At 64.0% G+C, this 16,274-nt stretch overlaps 1 protein-coding gene across 2 annotated transcripts in view; it reads left to right on the forward strand.

The window, feature by feature from the left end:
* TRIM54 (tripartite motif containing 54) overlaps positions 1–15,867 on the forward strand; it is a 31,837-nt gene extending 15,970 nt beyond the window's left edge. Inside the window, exons 4-10 of one of the 2 annotated variants that reach the window (XM_045010890.1) lie at positions 2,167–2,262; positions 7,449–7,682; positions 8,019–8,041; positions 11,285–11,409; positions 11,894–11,992; positions 14,867–14,905; positions 15,716–15,867. In XM_045010890.1, coding sequence (XP_044866825.1) covers positions 2,167–2,262; positions 7,449–7,682; positions 8,019–8,041; positions 11,285–11,409; positions 11,894–11,992; positions 14,867–14,905; positions 15,716–15,726 — 627 coding nt within the window. In that variant the 3' untranslated portion in view covers positions 15,727–15,867. The remainder of the gene's footprint in view (positions 1–2,166; positions 2,263–7,448; positions 7,683–8,018; positions 8,042–11,284; positions 11,410–11,893; positions 11,993–14,866; positions 14,906–15,715) is intronic. The other variant, XM_045010891.1, reaches the window with a different exon arrangement.
* The last annotated feature ends 407 nt before the right edge of the window (positions 15,868–16,274 follow it).

Consider the following 16,274-nt stretch of genomic DNA (forward strand, 5'->3'; position numbering starts at 1 on the left):
CCTCTGCCCGTGCCCGGCACCGACCCCTCTGCCCGTGCCCGGCACCGACCCCTCTTCCCATGCCCGGCACCGACCCCTCTGCCCGTGCCCGGCACCGAGCCCCCCCCCCCGTGCCCGGCACCGACCCCTCCGCCCGTGCCCGGCACCGACCCCGCCCCCCCCGTGCCCAGCACCGACTCCCTCGTGCCCAGCACCGACCCCTCTGCCCGTGCCCCGCACCGACCCCTCCCACCCGTGCCCAGCACCGACCCCTCTGCCCGTGCCCCGCACCGACCCCTCTGCCCGTGCCCAGCACCGACCCCCCCCACCCCCCTGCCCAGCACCGACCCCTCTGCCTGTGCCCAGCACCGACCCCTCTGCCCGTGCCCGGCACCGACCCCTCTGCCCGTGCCCGGCACCGAGCCCCCCCACCCGTGCCCGGCACCGACCCCTCTGCCCGTGCCCGGCACCGACCCCCCCCCCCCGTGCCCAGCACCGACTCCCTCGTGCCCAGCACCGACCCCTCTGCCCGTGCCCAGCACCGACCCCTCCCACCCGTGCCCAGCACCGACCCCTCTTCCCGTGCCCAGCACCGACCCCTCCCACCCGTGCCCAGCACCGACCCCTCTGCCCGTGCCCAGCACCGACCCCTCTGCCCGTGCCCAGCACCGACCCCCCCCACCCCCCTGCCCCGCACCGACCCCGCTGCCCGTGCCCACCAACGACCCCCCGGCCCGTGCCCAGCACCGACCCCCCCAACCCGTGCCGGGCACCGACCCCCCCCACCCGTGCCCAGCACCGACCCCTCTGCCCGTGCCCAGCACCGACCCCTCTGCCCGTGCCCGGCACCGACCCCCCCCGCCCGTGCCCAGCACCGACCCCCCCGCCCGTACCCGGCACCGACCCCTCTGCCCGTGCCTGGCACCGACCACCCCCGCCCGTGCCCGGCACTGACCCCTCTGCCCGTGCCCGGCACCGACCCCTCGGCCCGTGCCCGGCACCGACCCCCCCCGCCCGTGCCCGGCACCGACCCCTCTGCCCGTGCCCGGCACCGACCCCCCGACCCGTGCCCGGCACCGACCCCTCTGGCCCTGGCCAGCACCGACCCCCCCCACCCATGCCCAGCACCGACCCCTCTGCCCGTGCCCGGCACCGACCCCTCGGCCCGTGCCCAGCACCGACCCCTCTTCCCATGCCCGGCACCGACCCCCACCCGTGCCCGGCACCGACCCCCTCTGCCCGTGCCCGGCACCGACCCCCACCCGTTCCCGGCTCCCACCCCCCCGCCCGTGCCCGGCACCGACCCCCCCCGCCCGTGCCCAGCACCGACCCCTCTGCCCGTGCCCGGCACCGACCCCCCCCACCCGTGCCCGGCACCGACTCCCTCGTGCCCAGCACCGACCCCTCTGCCCGTGCCTGGCACCGACCCCCCCCGCCCGTGCCCAGCACCGACCCCTCTTCCCGTGCCCGGCACCGACCCCCCCCACCCGTGCCCGGCACCGACCCCTCTGCCCGTGCCCAGCACCGACTCCCTCGTGCCCAGCACCGACCCCTCTGCCTGTGCCCAGCACCGACTCCCTCGTGCCCAGCACCGACCCCTCTGCCTGTGCCCAGCACTGACCCCCTCGTGCCCAGCACCGACCCCCCCACCCCCATGCCCAGCACCGACCCCTCGTGCCCAGCACCGACCCCCTCGTGCCCAGCACCGACCCCTCTGCCTGTACCTGGCACCGATTCCCTCGTGCCCAGCACTGACCCCCTCGTGCCCAGCACCGACCCCTCTGCCTGTGCCCAGCACTGACCCCCTCGTGCCCAGCACTGACCCCCCCCACCCCTATGCCCAGCACCGACCCCTCTGCCCATGCCCAGCACCGACTCCCTCGTGCCCAGCACCGACCCCTCTGCCCGTGCCCAGCACCGACCCCTCTGCCCGTGCCCAGCATCGACCCCTCTGCCCGTGCCCAGCACTGACCCCCCCAACCCGTGCCCAGCACTGACCCCCTTGTGCCCAGCACCGACCCCTCTGCCTGTGCCTGGCACTGACCCCCCCCCCGGGCCCAGCACCGACCCCCCCACCTGTGCCCAGCACCGACCCCTCTGCCCGTGCCCAGCACTGACCCCCCCACCCGTGCCCAGCACCGACCCCTCTGCCCGTGCCCAGCACTGACCCCCCCTCCCCTGTGGCAGAGCGAACTGAGCGACGGCGTCGCCATGCTGGTGGCTGGGAACGACCGCATCCAGGCCATCGTGACCCAGATGGAGGAGATCTGCAAGGCCATCGAGGTGAGGGGTCCCCGGGCGGCCCCCGCACGGGGCGAGAGCAGCCGGTGGCTCTGCGCAGGGGTCTCTCCTCCCGCGGGGGTTGGGAGTGGGCTCGATCCGGGAGCCGCCCACGGCTCTTCGGGGTCTTCATCAGGGACCTGGCAGCCAAGATAAAAATCCCCGCTGGTCAAACCTGCTGGGGAGAGGGGAGCGGTAAATAGCCCCGGGGCAGCGCGGCCCTGCGGCACAAACGCCAGGTCACAGGCTAGGTGCCTGGGGCTGGGGTGAGCCGGGAAGGGCTCCTGGGGAAAGCAGCCGGCCCAGCGTAGCCTGTGCCAGGCTGTAGCTAAGAGGGCGAAGGCCCTTCCAGGTACAAGGTGGACTGGCTCTCCAGCCAGGGAAGTGAGCCGGGGGCTGGGGCCTGCTCTGCCAACGGGGGGTTCAGGGAACAGGACAGAGGGCTAGAAAATCCGCCGGCTGCGGAGAGCCTGGAGGAGGCGGATCTGATTGTCTCGACGGTTGAAAGGTGACTTGCTCAGGGTCTGCTCGTACCTGTGTGGGGAGAGAGCTGGGAGAGCAGACGGCTCCTCCATCTGCCAGAGGATCGCGAGCCGCCGGCTGGGAGCGGGAGCGGCACGAATTCGGTCTGGGAACAAGGTGCAGGTGTCCAACAGGGAGGGTGGGACAAAGGGGGGATTTTCTGTCATATTTTTATGACACCGGCATGTGCCTCAGGTTCCTCTTTATGGAGCAGTGTTACCCAGTGTGGGGAAGGGACCGTTTGCTCTCAGGATAGGCAATGAGACAGCGGTGGGAACGGCGCCCAGCAGCCTGAGCCAGGCGGGGCATTAAAAAGGACTGGCCGAGGCTGACCCCACATCAGTGGCTGATCCAATCCCCGGGACGTTGGCACCAGGCACCCTACGCCCCAGCGGGAGATGGATTTAAGAGCTGGGGGCTGGGAGGAGTCGGGGGCAGGGCTCTCACCTGGAGTCTGACCAAGGAGGGTGGACGGAGAGACAGACAGAGCTGTCTGGGGGGGGGTCACTGCAGCTGGGCTGGGCTGTAACCATCAGTCAGGTCTCTGGGCCGCCCGAGGGGCTGCCTGGGCCGTGCGCCAGGTGACCAATAAACCCGCCTGGTTTCACAGGGCTGGGTGAGTGTCCCTGCAGGCGCTGGGCAAGGGGCACTGATCCCTGAGGAGAGGACACGTCCCCCCAGGGTCTGGCTCAGTTATAGTCACTGAACAGAGCTCAAGGGGTGAAGCAGGAGGTTTGGAGTCCCAGAAATTCAGTCTAAGGAGGCGGTGTGGCCATGGGGCCTACACTGAAGGAAGAATGAGGCCCCCGGGGGGGTCTGGCCCACTGAAGGGTCCTTCCAGAGACTGTTCCCAAGCTGAGGCCATAGCACTCATCCTGTGGAGCCATGACAGGTGGTGGTAGCGGTGGGATCCTGGATGCACCAGTAGCATTTTGCAATAAGTGACTTGCAACAGTAAAACAAGGCCAGTTGAAAGGAAGCAGAAGAAAACGGGGTATAACCACCTCCATAAGAGGGACATCGCAAACCTGTGCAGGGAGAGAGGGTTAAACATTGGGAAACTCGACAAGCTGCAGCTGGTTGCACAGCTGGAGAAGGACCGTCGGTCCAAGAAGCAGGTTCCAGGCCCAAGTGGGTGTCATGGAGTGTGGGGGAGTCCGGGCTCTGCACCCCCTGCCCCCCTCCTGCGATTCCCCGGGACTCTCAGCCAGCCAGTAACACAGAAGGGTTATTAGACGACAGGGACACAGTCCCAAGCAGGGCTTGTAGGTACAACCAGGGCCCCTCAGCCAGGTCCCTCTGGGGGGAAGGAGCTTAGACCCCAGACTGGGGGTTCCTGCCTCCTCCCAGCCAGCCCCAACTGAAACCAAAACCCTCCAGCCGACTCGCTCCCCTCCCCCGGCTCCTCCTCTTCCTTTGTCGTTTCCCGGGCAAAGGTGTCACCTGGCCCCACCCCCTCCTGCCTCAGGTTACAGGCTCAGGTATCGTCCCTCACCTAAAGTCACCCCCCCCGCTCTCCCCTCCCCCATGCAGACAGCCCCAGTAACACTAAAGGACATTCCCAGGTCAGTCCGCCTGCTCCCTCCTGCCTCACATGGGGTTCCAGAAAAGTCCCGCAGGAATGGAGGCAGCAGCAGGCCGTCCTCGCGACCTGGCTCCCTCCATGACCTGGCTCCCTGTCCAGCAGGGCGTCCTCGCCACCTGGCTCCCTCCATGACCTGGCTCCCTGTCCAGCAGGGCGTCCTCGCGACCTGGCTCCCTCCATGACCTGGCTCCCCGTCCAGCAGGGCGTCCTCGCGACCTGGCTCCCTGTCCAGCAGGGCGTCCTCGCCACCTGGCTCCCTCCATGACCTGGCTCCCCGTCCAGCAGGGCGTCCTCGCGACCTGGCTCCCTCCATGACCTGGCTCCCCGTCCAGCAGGGCGTCCTCACGACCTGGCTCCCCGTCCAGCAGGGTGTCCTCGCGACCTGGCTCCCTGTCCAGCAGGGCGTCCTCGCGACCTGGCTCCCTGTCCAGCAGGGCGTCCTCGCGACCTGGCTCCCCGTCCAGCAGGGCGTCCTCGCGACCTGGCTCCCTGTCCAGCAGGGCGTCCTCGCGACCTGGCTCCCTGTCCAGCAGGGCGTCCTCGCGACCTGGCTCCCTCCATGACCTGGCTCCCTGTCCAGCAGGGTGTCCTCGCGACCTGGCTCCCCAGCGATGGATTTGAAGTGCTGGGAGCTGGAGCAGCCCGTGAGATGCAGTGAAAACACGAGGAAGCAGGAGAGGCGGCGAAAGCGAGGACGGGGGCTGGAGAAGCCGAGGGCGAGAGGACCCACTGAGGGGAAAGTGGGGAAAGGCCCCAGGATGCCAGTTCTAGGGGAGCCTGGATCCCAACTTGTTGCCTGGTTGGATGAGGGCGGGATATCGGTTCCCACCTCCAGCCTTTGAGGAGGCCTGTGACCGAACCAGGCTGACCCCGCGGGCCGGCTCCACGTCTCACCCCCTTGCTCGGTCCCAGAGCCATAGGGGCGCCCAGCCAGATGGGCAGAGCCAATACCGGGGACTAGGAACAGTTCAACCAGGCTCCGCTGCTCACGTCTGAATGGGCACCTGAGGCTTATGGGAACAGGTTTTGGGGTGTGCAGAAGACCCTGGGGGTGACCCACATGGAAGCCCCCCCCCCCCCCCCCGCTGGGAGGAGGTCCCCACAAATGAGGTGGGGGGAGGGGTCACTGCACTGGAGGATTTGTGTAACCTGGCTGGGTCGGAACAACTCCAGGAGATGTGTCCCTACGAGCCTAGGCCGTGGGTAGTGGACAGGAAGCCGAAGTGTCTGTGCCGCGCAGGCCGGTGGGCAGATCACGGAGTGTGGGGGAGCCAGGCCCTGCACCCTCGGTCTCCCTGCCGATTCACCAGGACTCTCAGCCAGCCAGTAAAGCAGAAGGTTTATTTAGACGACAGGAACACAGTCCAACACAGGTCTTGCAGGCACAGATAACAGGATCCCCCCCTGTTAGGTCCATCTTGGGGGGCCTCCCAGCCCCCATTGGGGATCAGAGCCCGGTCTCTCTGCCTCCCCTCTGTTCTCCAGCCAACTCCAAACTGCCCAGCCCCCGCCGGCCCCTCCTCTCTGCTCAGCTTCTTTTCCAGGCTAGGAGGTCACCTGACCCCTTTGTCTCCAACACCTTTAAGCCAGCACCTTTGCAGGGAGGGGCCCGGCCATCAGTTGCTAGGAGACAGCACTTCAGGCATTTGCTGCATGGCCTTTTGCTGCTAGATACTTAGGAACTGTACCCAGCCCCCAGTGCGAACAGTCCCACTTCGTCACAACTTTGGGGACAGTCGGTCTGGGGATGGAGAGACCCGAAGGGGACGGGCCTAAGCCTGGGTGCTGGGAGAGGGACGTGGAGACGCCCCGGAAGTGGGACTGAGGTAAACCCAAAGTGGCCAATGTGAGTAGATTTTGCCTCATCTCAGTCCCTGGAAAAATCATGGAGCAGGTCCTCAAGGAATCAATTCTGCAGCACTTAGAGGAGAGGAAAGCGATCAGGAACAGTCAGCATGGATTCACCAAGGGCAAGTCATGCCTGACTAACCTAATTGCCTTCTATGATGAGATAACTGGCTCTGTGGATATGGGGAAAGCAATAGATATGATATATCTTGACTTTAGCAAAGCTTTTGATACAGTCTCCCACAGTATTCTTGCCAGCAAGTTAAAGAAGTCTAGGCTGGATGAATGGACGGTAAGGTGGATAGAAAACTGGCTAGATCGTCGGGCTCAACGGGTAGTGATCAATGGCTCCATGTCTAGTTGGCAGCCGGTATCAAGTGGGGTGCCCCAAGGGTCGGTGCTGGGGCCGGTTTTATTCAATATCTTCATTAACGATCTGGAGGACGGCATGGACTGCACCCTCAGCAAGTTTGCAGATGACACTAAACTGGGAGGAGTGGTAGATACGCTGGAGGGTAGGGACAGGATACAGAGGGACCTAGACAAATTGGAGGATTGGGCCGAAAGAAACCTGATGAGGTTCAACAAGGACAAGTGCAGAGTCCTGCACTTAGGACGGAAGAATCCCATTCATTGCTACAGGCTGGGGACCAAATGGCTGGGCAGCAGTTCTGCAGAAAAGGACCTAGGGGTTACAGTGGACGAGAAGCTGGATAGGAGTCAGCAGTGTGCCCTTGTTGCCAAGAAGGCTAACGGCATATTGGGCTGTATAAGTAGGGGCATTTCCAGCAGATCGAGGGATGTGATCGTTCCCCTCTATTCGACATTGGTGAGGCCTCATCTGGAGTACTGTGTCCAGTTTTGGGCCCCACACTACAAGAAGGATGTGGACAAATTGGAGAGAGTCCAGCGGAGGGCAACAAAAATGATTAGGGGGCTGGAGCACATGACTTATGAGGAGAGGCTGAGGGAACTGGGATTGTTTAGTCTGCAGAAGAGAAGAGTGAGGGGGGATTTGATAGCTGCTTTCAACTACCTGAAAGGGGGTTCCAAAGAGGATGGAGCTCGGCTGTTCTCAGTGGTAGCAGATGACAGAACAAGGAGCAGTGGTCTCCAGTTGCAGTGGGGGAGGGTGACGCAGTAGGGAGCGGGGTGGATTGACCTGGGAATGTGGGGCTGGAGGAGGGGTGGCCCCCGAGCCCCTCCAGTGATGTGCGTGCGGCTCCCCCTGCAGGAGAACAGTCGGCGGCAGAAGCAGCACCTGAGCCAGCGTTTCGACTCGCTCTACAGCACCCTGGAGGAGCGCAAGAAGGAGCTGGTGCAGCGCATCAGCCGGGAGCAGGAGGAGCGGGTCAGCCACGTGCGCTCCCTCATCCGCCAGTACGGGGAGCACCTGGAGCTCTCCGCCAAGCTGGTGGAGTCGGCCATCCAGGCCATGGAGGAGCCCCAGATGGCCGCGTACCTGCAGGTCCGTGGGGGAAGGGGAGGGCAGGAGAGGGGCTTCACCATGCTGGGATCTGGCCAAGCCGTGGGCACCCTCCTCCTGGAACAAGGGCCTGGGCAAAGGGCTCGGTCGGGGCAGGGCCCTGCTAGGCCACAGGCGCCTGTGGTTGCCGCCGTGCCCCCAGCCAGGCCCTGCTTGGCTGAGGGGTAAAGCCCGATCCCACGGGCCGCTTGGTGAGCCCCTAGCCAGCGCTGGCGGCGATGCCAGTGCCAGCCGGCAGGCCGATGGGCTCAGGCGGGGGCTGGGCTCCAGGAGCAGGTGCTGACGCTAACCAAGCTCTCTGCCTCTCCCTCCCTGCAGCAATCCAAGGAGCTGCTTCAAAAGTAAGTCTGGGGGGAGGGGTGGGGGGAGACAACAGAGGAGAGGAACCTCTGGGTGGAGCCCATCTCTGTAGGGGTGGGGGGCCCTTGGGGCAGAGTCACAGACCCACGGGGTCAGTGCTAAGCCCCCAGCCTGGGAACAGGCTCTGGGAGGGGCCTTCAGTGACCCTGACCCCCCCCGCCCGCCCCGGGGTCCCACTCTTCCCCCGGGGTGAGCCACGCGGCCTCCCCACCTCCTGAGACGGGGCCCCACCCCGGGAGCTCCGGGACAGAGCCTGGGGGGACGTGTCCTCTCCTCAGGGATCAGTGCCCCTCGCCCAGCGCCTGCAGGGACACTCACCCAGCCCTGTGAAACCAGGCGGGTTTATTGGTCACCTGGCGCACGGCCCAGGCAGCCCCTCGGGCGGCCCAGAGACCTGACTGACGGTTACAGCCCAGCCCAGCTGCAGTGACCCCCCCCCAGACAGCTCTGTCTGTCTCTCCGTCCACCCTCCTTGGTCAGACTCCAGGTGAGAGCCCTGCCCCCGACTCCTCCCAGCCCCCAGCTCTTATCCCCCCCTCGCACCTCCCAGCCCCTGTTCCCCAGCTGGGGAGATGCTGCTCGGCTCCTGCTGAGAGGTGGGGCCAGGTGTCCATGTCCCAGCAATTAGATTTGCCAGCGTTGCCATGGATTCTCCATTGATACGGAGTCAGCCAGTCCTTTTCCAATGATCCACGTAGTCCCAGACACCTGGGCGCCATTCCCATCTGTGCCCGAGCCTGCCTGGGGGTGCTCAGCCCTCCCCTCACTGGGTAACGATGCAGCTGTAACGATGCTGCCCTTGGTGGGACCCAACCGAGAGTGTCAATTCAGGACAAATTGCTCAGAGCAGGGCAGTTACAGCCCTAGGCTGGGGTTTTTCCACCTCTAAGGCAAACCAAACCAGCCAGACAAAGAGGACTTTGGTCTCACCCCACTGGCTAACCACAAGTCACACAAGCAATTTCCTTAGACACTCCAGTCTCCCAGTATCACCACCAGTGCACTCGTCCTGGGGATGAATGGTTATGAAAACCAACACCCCAATAAAAGAAAAAAGGTTCTCATGATCCCAAAGAATCAAGCCCCAGCCCCAGGTCAACATACAAATTAGATCTTACCCACAAATCACGCTGTTGCCAATCCTTTAGAATCTAAAATCTAAAGGTTTATTCATAAAAGGAAAAAGGTAGAGATGAGAGCTAGAATTGGTTAAATAGAATCAATTACATACAGTGATGGGAAAGTTCTTGGTTCAGGCTTGTAGCAGTGATGGAGTAAACTGCAGGTTCAAATCAAGTCTCTGGAACATCCCCAGCTGGGATGGGTCATTCAGTCCTTTGTGTAGAGCTTCCATTTGTAGCAAAGTCCCTCCAGAGGTAAGAAGCAGGATTGAAGACAAGATGGAGATGAGGCAGCAGCTTTTTATAGTCTCTTCCAGGTGTAAGAACCTCTTTGTTCTTACAGTGGAAAATTACAGCAGCAAGATGGAGCCTGGAGTCACATGGGCAAGCCACATGTCCATGATGACTCAGTTCTTTACAGGCCAACGCCATTGTTTACATGTTAGTTTGAATGTTCCCAGGAAAGCTCAGATGTGGATTGGAGTCTCCCAAAGTCCATTGTCAGTTAAGTATCAGAGGGGGGTAGCTGTGGCACCTTATAGACTAACAGATGTATTGGAGCATGAGCTTTTGTGGGTGAATACCCACTTCATCAGATGCATGTAGTAGAAATTTCCAGAGGCAGGTATAAATATCCAGGCAAGAATCAGGCTAGAGATAACGAAGTTAGTTCAGTCAGGGAGGATGAGGCCCTCCTCTAGCAGTTGAGGTGAGAACACCAATAGAGGAGAAACTGCTTGTGTAGTTGGCTAGCCATTCACAGTCTTTGAAGTCTGGTCTTTAAGTTTTTTTGCTGCAGGATGGATACCTTTAAATCTGCTATTGTGTGCTCAGGGAGGTTGAAGTGTTCTCCTACAGGTTTTTGTATATTGCCATTCCTAATATCTGATTTGTGTCCATTTATCCTTTTCCGTAGAGACTGTCCAGTTTGGCCGATGTACATAGCAGAGGGGCACTGCTGGCACATAATGGTGTATGTTACATTGGTGGACGTGCAGGTGAATGAACCGGTGATGTTGTGGCTGATCTGGTTAGGTCCTATGATGGTGTTGCTGGTGTAGATATGTGGGCAGAGTTGGCATCGAGGTTTGTTGCATGGATTGGTTCCTGAGCTAGAGTTACTATGGTGCGGTGTGCAGTTACTGCTGAGAATATGCTTCAGGTTGGCAGGTTGTCTGTGGGCAAGGACTGGCCTGCCACCCAAGGCCTGTGAAAGTGTGGGATCATTCTCCAGGATGGGTTGTAGATCCCTGATGATGCGCTGGAGGGGTTTTAGCTGGGGACTGTATGTGATGGCCAGTGGAGTCCTGTTGGTTTCTTTCTTGGGCTTGGTCTTGCAGCAGGAGACTTCTGGGTACACGTCTGGCTCTGTTGATTTGTATCCTTATTTCCTCGTGCGGGTATCAGAGTTCTGAGACTGCTTGGTGAAGATCTTGTAGGTGTTGGGCTCTGTCTGAGGGGTTGGAGCAGATGCAGTTATATTGTCAGTTAAGTGTTTCTTGTTTGGGCACTTACCTTCTCAAGAAGCTGACCAAATGCTTCACTGAGACCTCTTAGAATCAAACACATGGAGATACCAGTACAGAGCCAATATTCATAACTTCAACTACAAAACTGATACACACGTACAGACAGCATAGTTACAACCAGCAAATCAGAACCTCTCCATAGACACCTCACACGACAACCTTTGAACAGTAGTTGTTGCAAATATATAAATGTGGTTGGAACAATAATCTGTCTGGTCACAGGTTATGTCAGGAATGTCACAGCACACAGAGGCACACATAGGGTTAATAAAATATTACAAAATATCCCCACTTCATCACAGGCAGGTTGTCCCACTCTCACTGGGCTGGACGGACCTTGGCTGGGATCCCATGAGGCGATGCCTGTGTCTCTGGCGGGGGGGTGAGCACAAAAATCCTGACCTGTAGCCCCGTGGTGCCCCAGCCCTGGGCTCCTCGCACACAGCTCGGCCAGGGTCCCCAATCCCAGAGTGTGGGGGGAGCTGGTCGGGCTGTGCAGGGGTGTCACGGAGTCAGGCTCGGTGCTCCGCACTGGCTGTGAATGAGGCTGACCTGCCCCCGGCTCTGCCTGCAGGATCACGGACATGTCGAAGGTGTCGATGAGTAGCCGCCCAGAGCCCGGCTACGAGAAGATGGACCACTTCTCTGTCAATGTGGACAACCTGGCCGAGATGCTGAGAACCATCGAGTTCCAGACAGGTGACCCAGGGGGTGCCACAGGGTGGTGGGGGGGTGGCACCGGCGGGTCCTGCTGGGGCCATGGTGCGAGCCCCGGCCCTGGGTGCTGTGCGGGGTGGGCAGAGCCGCTCCTCGGCCCAGACGTCCGTCTGTGTGTCTGTCTGACATGCACCAAGGCAGGGGCACGGCTGGTGTTAGCTGTGGCAGGGGGACCCCTCCGAGGGGTGTGGGGACCAGGGCGTATGGGCTTTCAGAGGGGGTGGCAGAGCATTGATCTCAGCCTCCTGGAGTGGCTGCCAGCTCGGCCCCTCCCTGGCAGTGGGTCCCGGCTTCTGCCCCTCTCCACGCGCAGCTGGCTGTGTGCTGGGGGCAGGTGGCATGGCCAGATCCTCCGCCCCGCTGGGCTCTCTGGGGCGGCCTGGCCAGGGACCCTCAGCGGGGAGGGTGGGGCAGGCTCAGCCCCCACCGGTGCGGGTGCTGACTCTGGATTCCCTCGCTCTCCCAGACTCGCTGGGTGAGGACGACACGGACGGGTTTGCGGGCGGGGATGGAGGAGACGCTGGAGCCGACGAGGACAGGCCAGAGGCGCTAGAGGGGGCCGAAGGTGAGTGCCTGGAGTGAGGGACAGTCACCCCGGGCCACACGATGTAACAGCCTCCTCCTGCTGTACAGAGCCCCCCAGAGCCCCCAGCTAGCAGGGCCCGTGACCATGTGCTTCGCCCCCTGTACGACCCGGGCCAGAGACCTGCCCCAGAGCAGAGCTGGCTGCACTGAGCAGCTGTCAGAGCCAGAGAACTGCCCGGCCTGGGGGATTGTCCAATGGCTAATTACCTCCCCGTTAAACACCGACCCCCATTGCCAGTGGGGATCTGTCCCGCTTCGGCTTCGCCCGTCCCCCACCTGCCCGCACAGCCCCTGGGCAAGGCTTGTTCCGCGGAGGCACTGGCAGAGCAGGGCTTCTCCGCACGGGCGTCGGGACCCACCGTCCGCCCCAGACTGTGTCGAAGGGTCGTGTGGCAGCTCCTGTCCCACGGGGCTGGCTGGGCTCCCTCGTGGTCCCTGCCAGGGGCTACAGATTCTTCCTAAAGGCGGGGGGCCACGAGGCCCCCCTCCGTGGCCCTGGCCCTGCCCCTCCTGCTCGGGGGGGAGAGCCCAAGAGCAGCCCCTAGCCTGTGTCCCCGACTCCCGGGGCCCCCGCCCAGGGCAGGTGGAGGGAGGGGCTGCGGCTCATCACAGCTGCCTGCTCTTACCCTGGCCCGGCTCCGACGTCCAGCCTGGCTGGGGGGGGCGGGCCCCTGGGGGCCCAAGAGCCGCAGCTGGACCATGGGGTGGCGACACAGGCCAGGGGCTGCTCTCATGCCCTGGGCAGTAGCGGGTCCGTGGCTCCCCACAGCTGCTTTGAGCCGGGCTGGGCTCCAGCCTGTGGGCAGGCCTTGGGGGGCGGGGTCAGGCCAGGCTTGTTCACTTTCAGCAGCGGGGGGGGCTGTGGCACCTTGTGCTCCCCCCGTCCCGGCACCTCGGGTCCCTGCCCCACTCAGTCTGGGTGGGCCGGGTTTGAGTGGCTGGCGCTGCCACCCGTGAGCCAGGGCGGCACTGCCACCCCGAGGTGCAAGGGCCCGAGCAGAGAGCCAAGCCCAACCCCCCTGCCCCCAGCACAGGAGCTGCAGGAGCCGGGCAGGACCCAACCCCCCCCGTTCACCACCACCCCAGGGCCCCCACCCCCAGACTAGTTCCTGGGTCGCGACATTTACACAGGTGGGGAAGCAGCCACTGCTCTAGGCTGGGAGCACGTCACCCCTTAGACCTTCCCTGCGTCTAGTTCGAGCTCCTGGCATGTCCCTGAGGCAGGTTTCTACCCCTTCGATCAGTCCCACGGCTCTTCCCTGACCCCTCTCCAGTGTATCAGCCTCCTTCCTGAGCTCACCCCCGGCCTCCTAGTGCATGTCTGACCCTCTGCCACCGCCCAGCGCCAGGTACGCCCCAGGCTGCGAACAGGCAATTCATTGGTCTTTGACTACTAGTGGTAAATATGCCCAGTGGCCTGTGATGGGATGTTAGATGAGGTGGGATCTGAGTTACTACAGAGAATTCTTTCCTGGGTGCTGGCTGGTGAGTCTTGCCCACATGCTCAGGGTTTAACTAATCGCCATATTTGGGGTCAGGAAGGAATTTTCCTCCAGGGCAGATTGGCAGGAGCCCTGGGGGGTTTTCACGTTCCTCTGCAGTGTGGGGCATGGGTCACTTGCTGGAGGATTCTCTGACCCTTGAGGTCTTTAAACCACGATTTGAGGACTTCAGTAACTCAGACATAGGTTAGGGGGTTGTTACAGGTGTGGGGGGTGAGATTCTGTGGCCTGCCTCGTGCAGGAGGTCAGAGTAGAGGATCACATACAGATTAAAAAATGAGTGAGAAGTCATAAACATTTATGTATAGGACTTCTGACCTTAAAGTCTATGATTCTAACAGTCCCTGGGAGGGGCCTGCAGTGACCCTGACCCCCGGGGGTCCCACTCTTCCCCCAGGGTGAGCCACCCGGCCTCCCCATCTCCTGAGACTGGTCCCCTGGGGCTGCAGCCCCCCCACCCCCCCCCGGGAGCTCCGGGCAGCGAGTCTGGGACAGACCCTGCGGGAGACGTGTACAATCTGGGGGAGCAGCACCCCCCCGCCAGCGTCTGCGGGGACACCCAGCCAGCGCGGGCAGGCAGGCGGGTGTATCCGCGGCCTGGCACACGGCCCAGGCAGCCCTTGGGGAGCCCAGAGAAGTGACGGTTACAGCCCAGCCCAGCTGCAGTGACCCCCGTGGTTCAAGCTCTGTCTGTCTCCATCTCACTCCTTGGTCCAAATCCCTGGTCTGAGGGCCCCCCTCCAGCAACCCCCCCCCCCAGCCTGTTCTGAGCTGGGGACTGGTGCTCAGCTCCCTGCGGAGAGGCAGGACATCCCTCTCCCTCTGGGGCGTTGGCGATTGGATCTGCCACTGTCACCCGCAGAGCTTCGCTGGGAGGGGGCCTGGGCAGCTGGGTGACGCCCACCCCCGTCTCCCCCTGCCCTGGGAGCACACAGCCCCTTTCCACCCACTCGGTAACGACGCAGCACCGAGGGGAAACTGAGGCACACGCAGGGCTCATAAAATAGTACAGAAAATGCCCCCTAGTCCCAGCCTGACAGCCCGGGGCCCGCAAGGGTCAGAGGCTGCGACTTGGGCCACAGGGAGGTGGGAGGGGAAGGCGTGGCCTGCACTTAGGCTGGGTCTGGCTGGAGGGTCCTGAGCCCCGGGCCCCACGCGCCTTCGCTGCCCCGCTGCCTGGCTCCGCTCTTGGCCTGCCACTGACCCCTCCTCCATCAGCTCACCGGGCCCAGGCTCCCCAGCGGGGCTGGGTGGGGGCGCCGGGCTGCGGGGGTGGGGGGAATATTTGGGGAGGGGCAGCTGCAGGCAGCCTCCTACTCCAGCTCACCCGCCCTCTCTCCCTCCCTCCCTAGCAGTGGGGTCCAGGCAGAAGCCAGCGAGCTCCCCGCATGGTAAGTGCCGTTCCCGGCCAGGCCCCCACTGGGCCGAGGTGCAGCCGGGCCAGCCTGGGGGCCGGGGGGGCCCTACACGGGGGCAGCTGACGTCCAGCTGGAGGTCCCGACCCACAGGGGAGAGTGTAGATGGGGGCAGGGGCTGAGAAGATGGCAAAGGCCATGGGGGGAGGGGGGCTAGGGGGTGACTGGGTGGAACTGCAAACTCCCCGGCAGGGAGATGGGGGCAGCCGGGGACACGTCTCCCAGGGCAGCCGGAGGCCCTGCTGCTCACATGCTTAGGAACCAGCCGGGGGACAGTCCTGTAGCCCCGACTGTCAGGACAGGCCTGCCCCAGACCCTGCCCCGGACCCTGCCCTGGACCCTGCCCCAGACCCTGCCCCGGATCCTGCCCCGGACCCTGCCCCGGACCCTGCCCCTGATCCTGCCCCGGACCCTGCCCCTGATCCTGCCCCGGACCCTGCCCCGGACCCTGCCCCGGATCCTGCCCCGGACCCTGCCCTGGACCCTGCCCCAGACCCTGCCCCGGATCCTGCCCCGGACCCTGCCCCGGACCCTGCCCCGGACCCTGCCCCTGATCCTGCCCCGGACCCTGCCCCTGATCCTGCCCCGGACCCTGCCCCGGATCCTGCCCCGGACCCTGCCCCGGACCCTGGCCTGGCTGAGTCAGGAGCCTCCAGCCCCTGCCCCCCAGCACCTCGCCATGTGCTCAGCCCGGCACTAGGCCTGACCCTCTGGGATTTCAGCCAGTGCCCGCCCAGGGGGCTCCAGCGCAGGGAGCGGGTGCTGATCCCCCTCTCCCCGCGCCAGGTCAGCACTGAGAGCCAGCACTGCAGGAGGAGCCCACGAGTGAGACCCCCAGGACGTGGTGTCAACAGCGACCGATTTCCCGCGGCGGAGACCCCGCGTTCCCGGCCCCCTCTCCCCGGCCGAGACCCCGCGTTCCCGGCCCCTTCTCCCCGGCCGAGACCCCGCGTTCCCGGCCCCTTCTCCCCGGCCGAGACCCCGCGTTCCCGGCCCCCTCTCCCCGGCCGAGACCCCGCCTTCCCGGCCCCTTCTCCCCGGCCGAGACCCCGCGTTCCCGGCCCCTTCTCCCCGGCCGAGACCCCGCGTTCCCGGCCCCTTCTCCCCGGCCGAGACCCCGCCTTCCCGGCCCCCTCTCCCCCGGGCCGAGGCCCCGCGTTCCCGGCCCCTTCTCCCCCGGGCCGAGGCCCCGCGTTCCCGGACCCCACTTGAACCCCCCCCCCCAGCTAAGTCCCTGCCGCGTTCCCGGCCCCTTCTCCCCCGGCCGAGGCCCCGCGTTTCCGGCCCCCACTTGAACCTACCCCCACCCCCCCATCTAAGTCCCTGCCGCGTTCCTGGCCCCCTT

Source organism: Mauremys mutica, chromosome 3, assembly GCF_020497125.1.
Source record: "Mauremys mutica isolate MM-2020 ecotype Southern chromosome 3, ASM2049712v1, whole genome shotgun sequence".
Classification (NCBI taxonomy): domain Eukaryota; kingdom Metazoa; phylum Chordata; order Testudines; family Geoemydidae; genus Mauremys; species Mauremys mutica.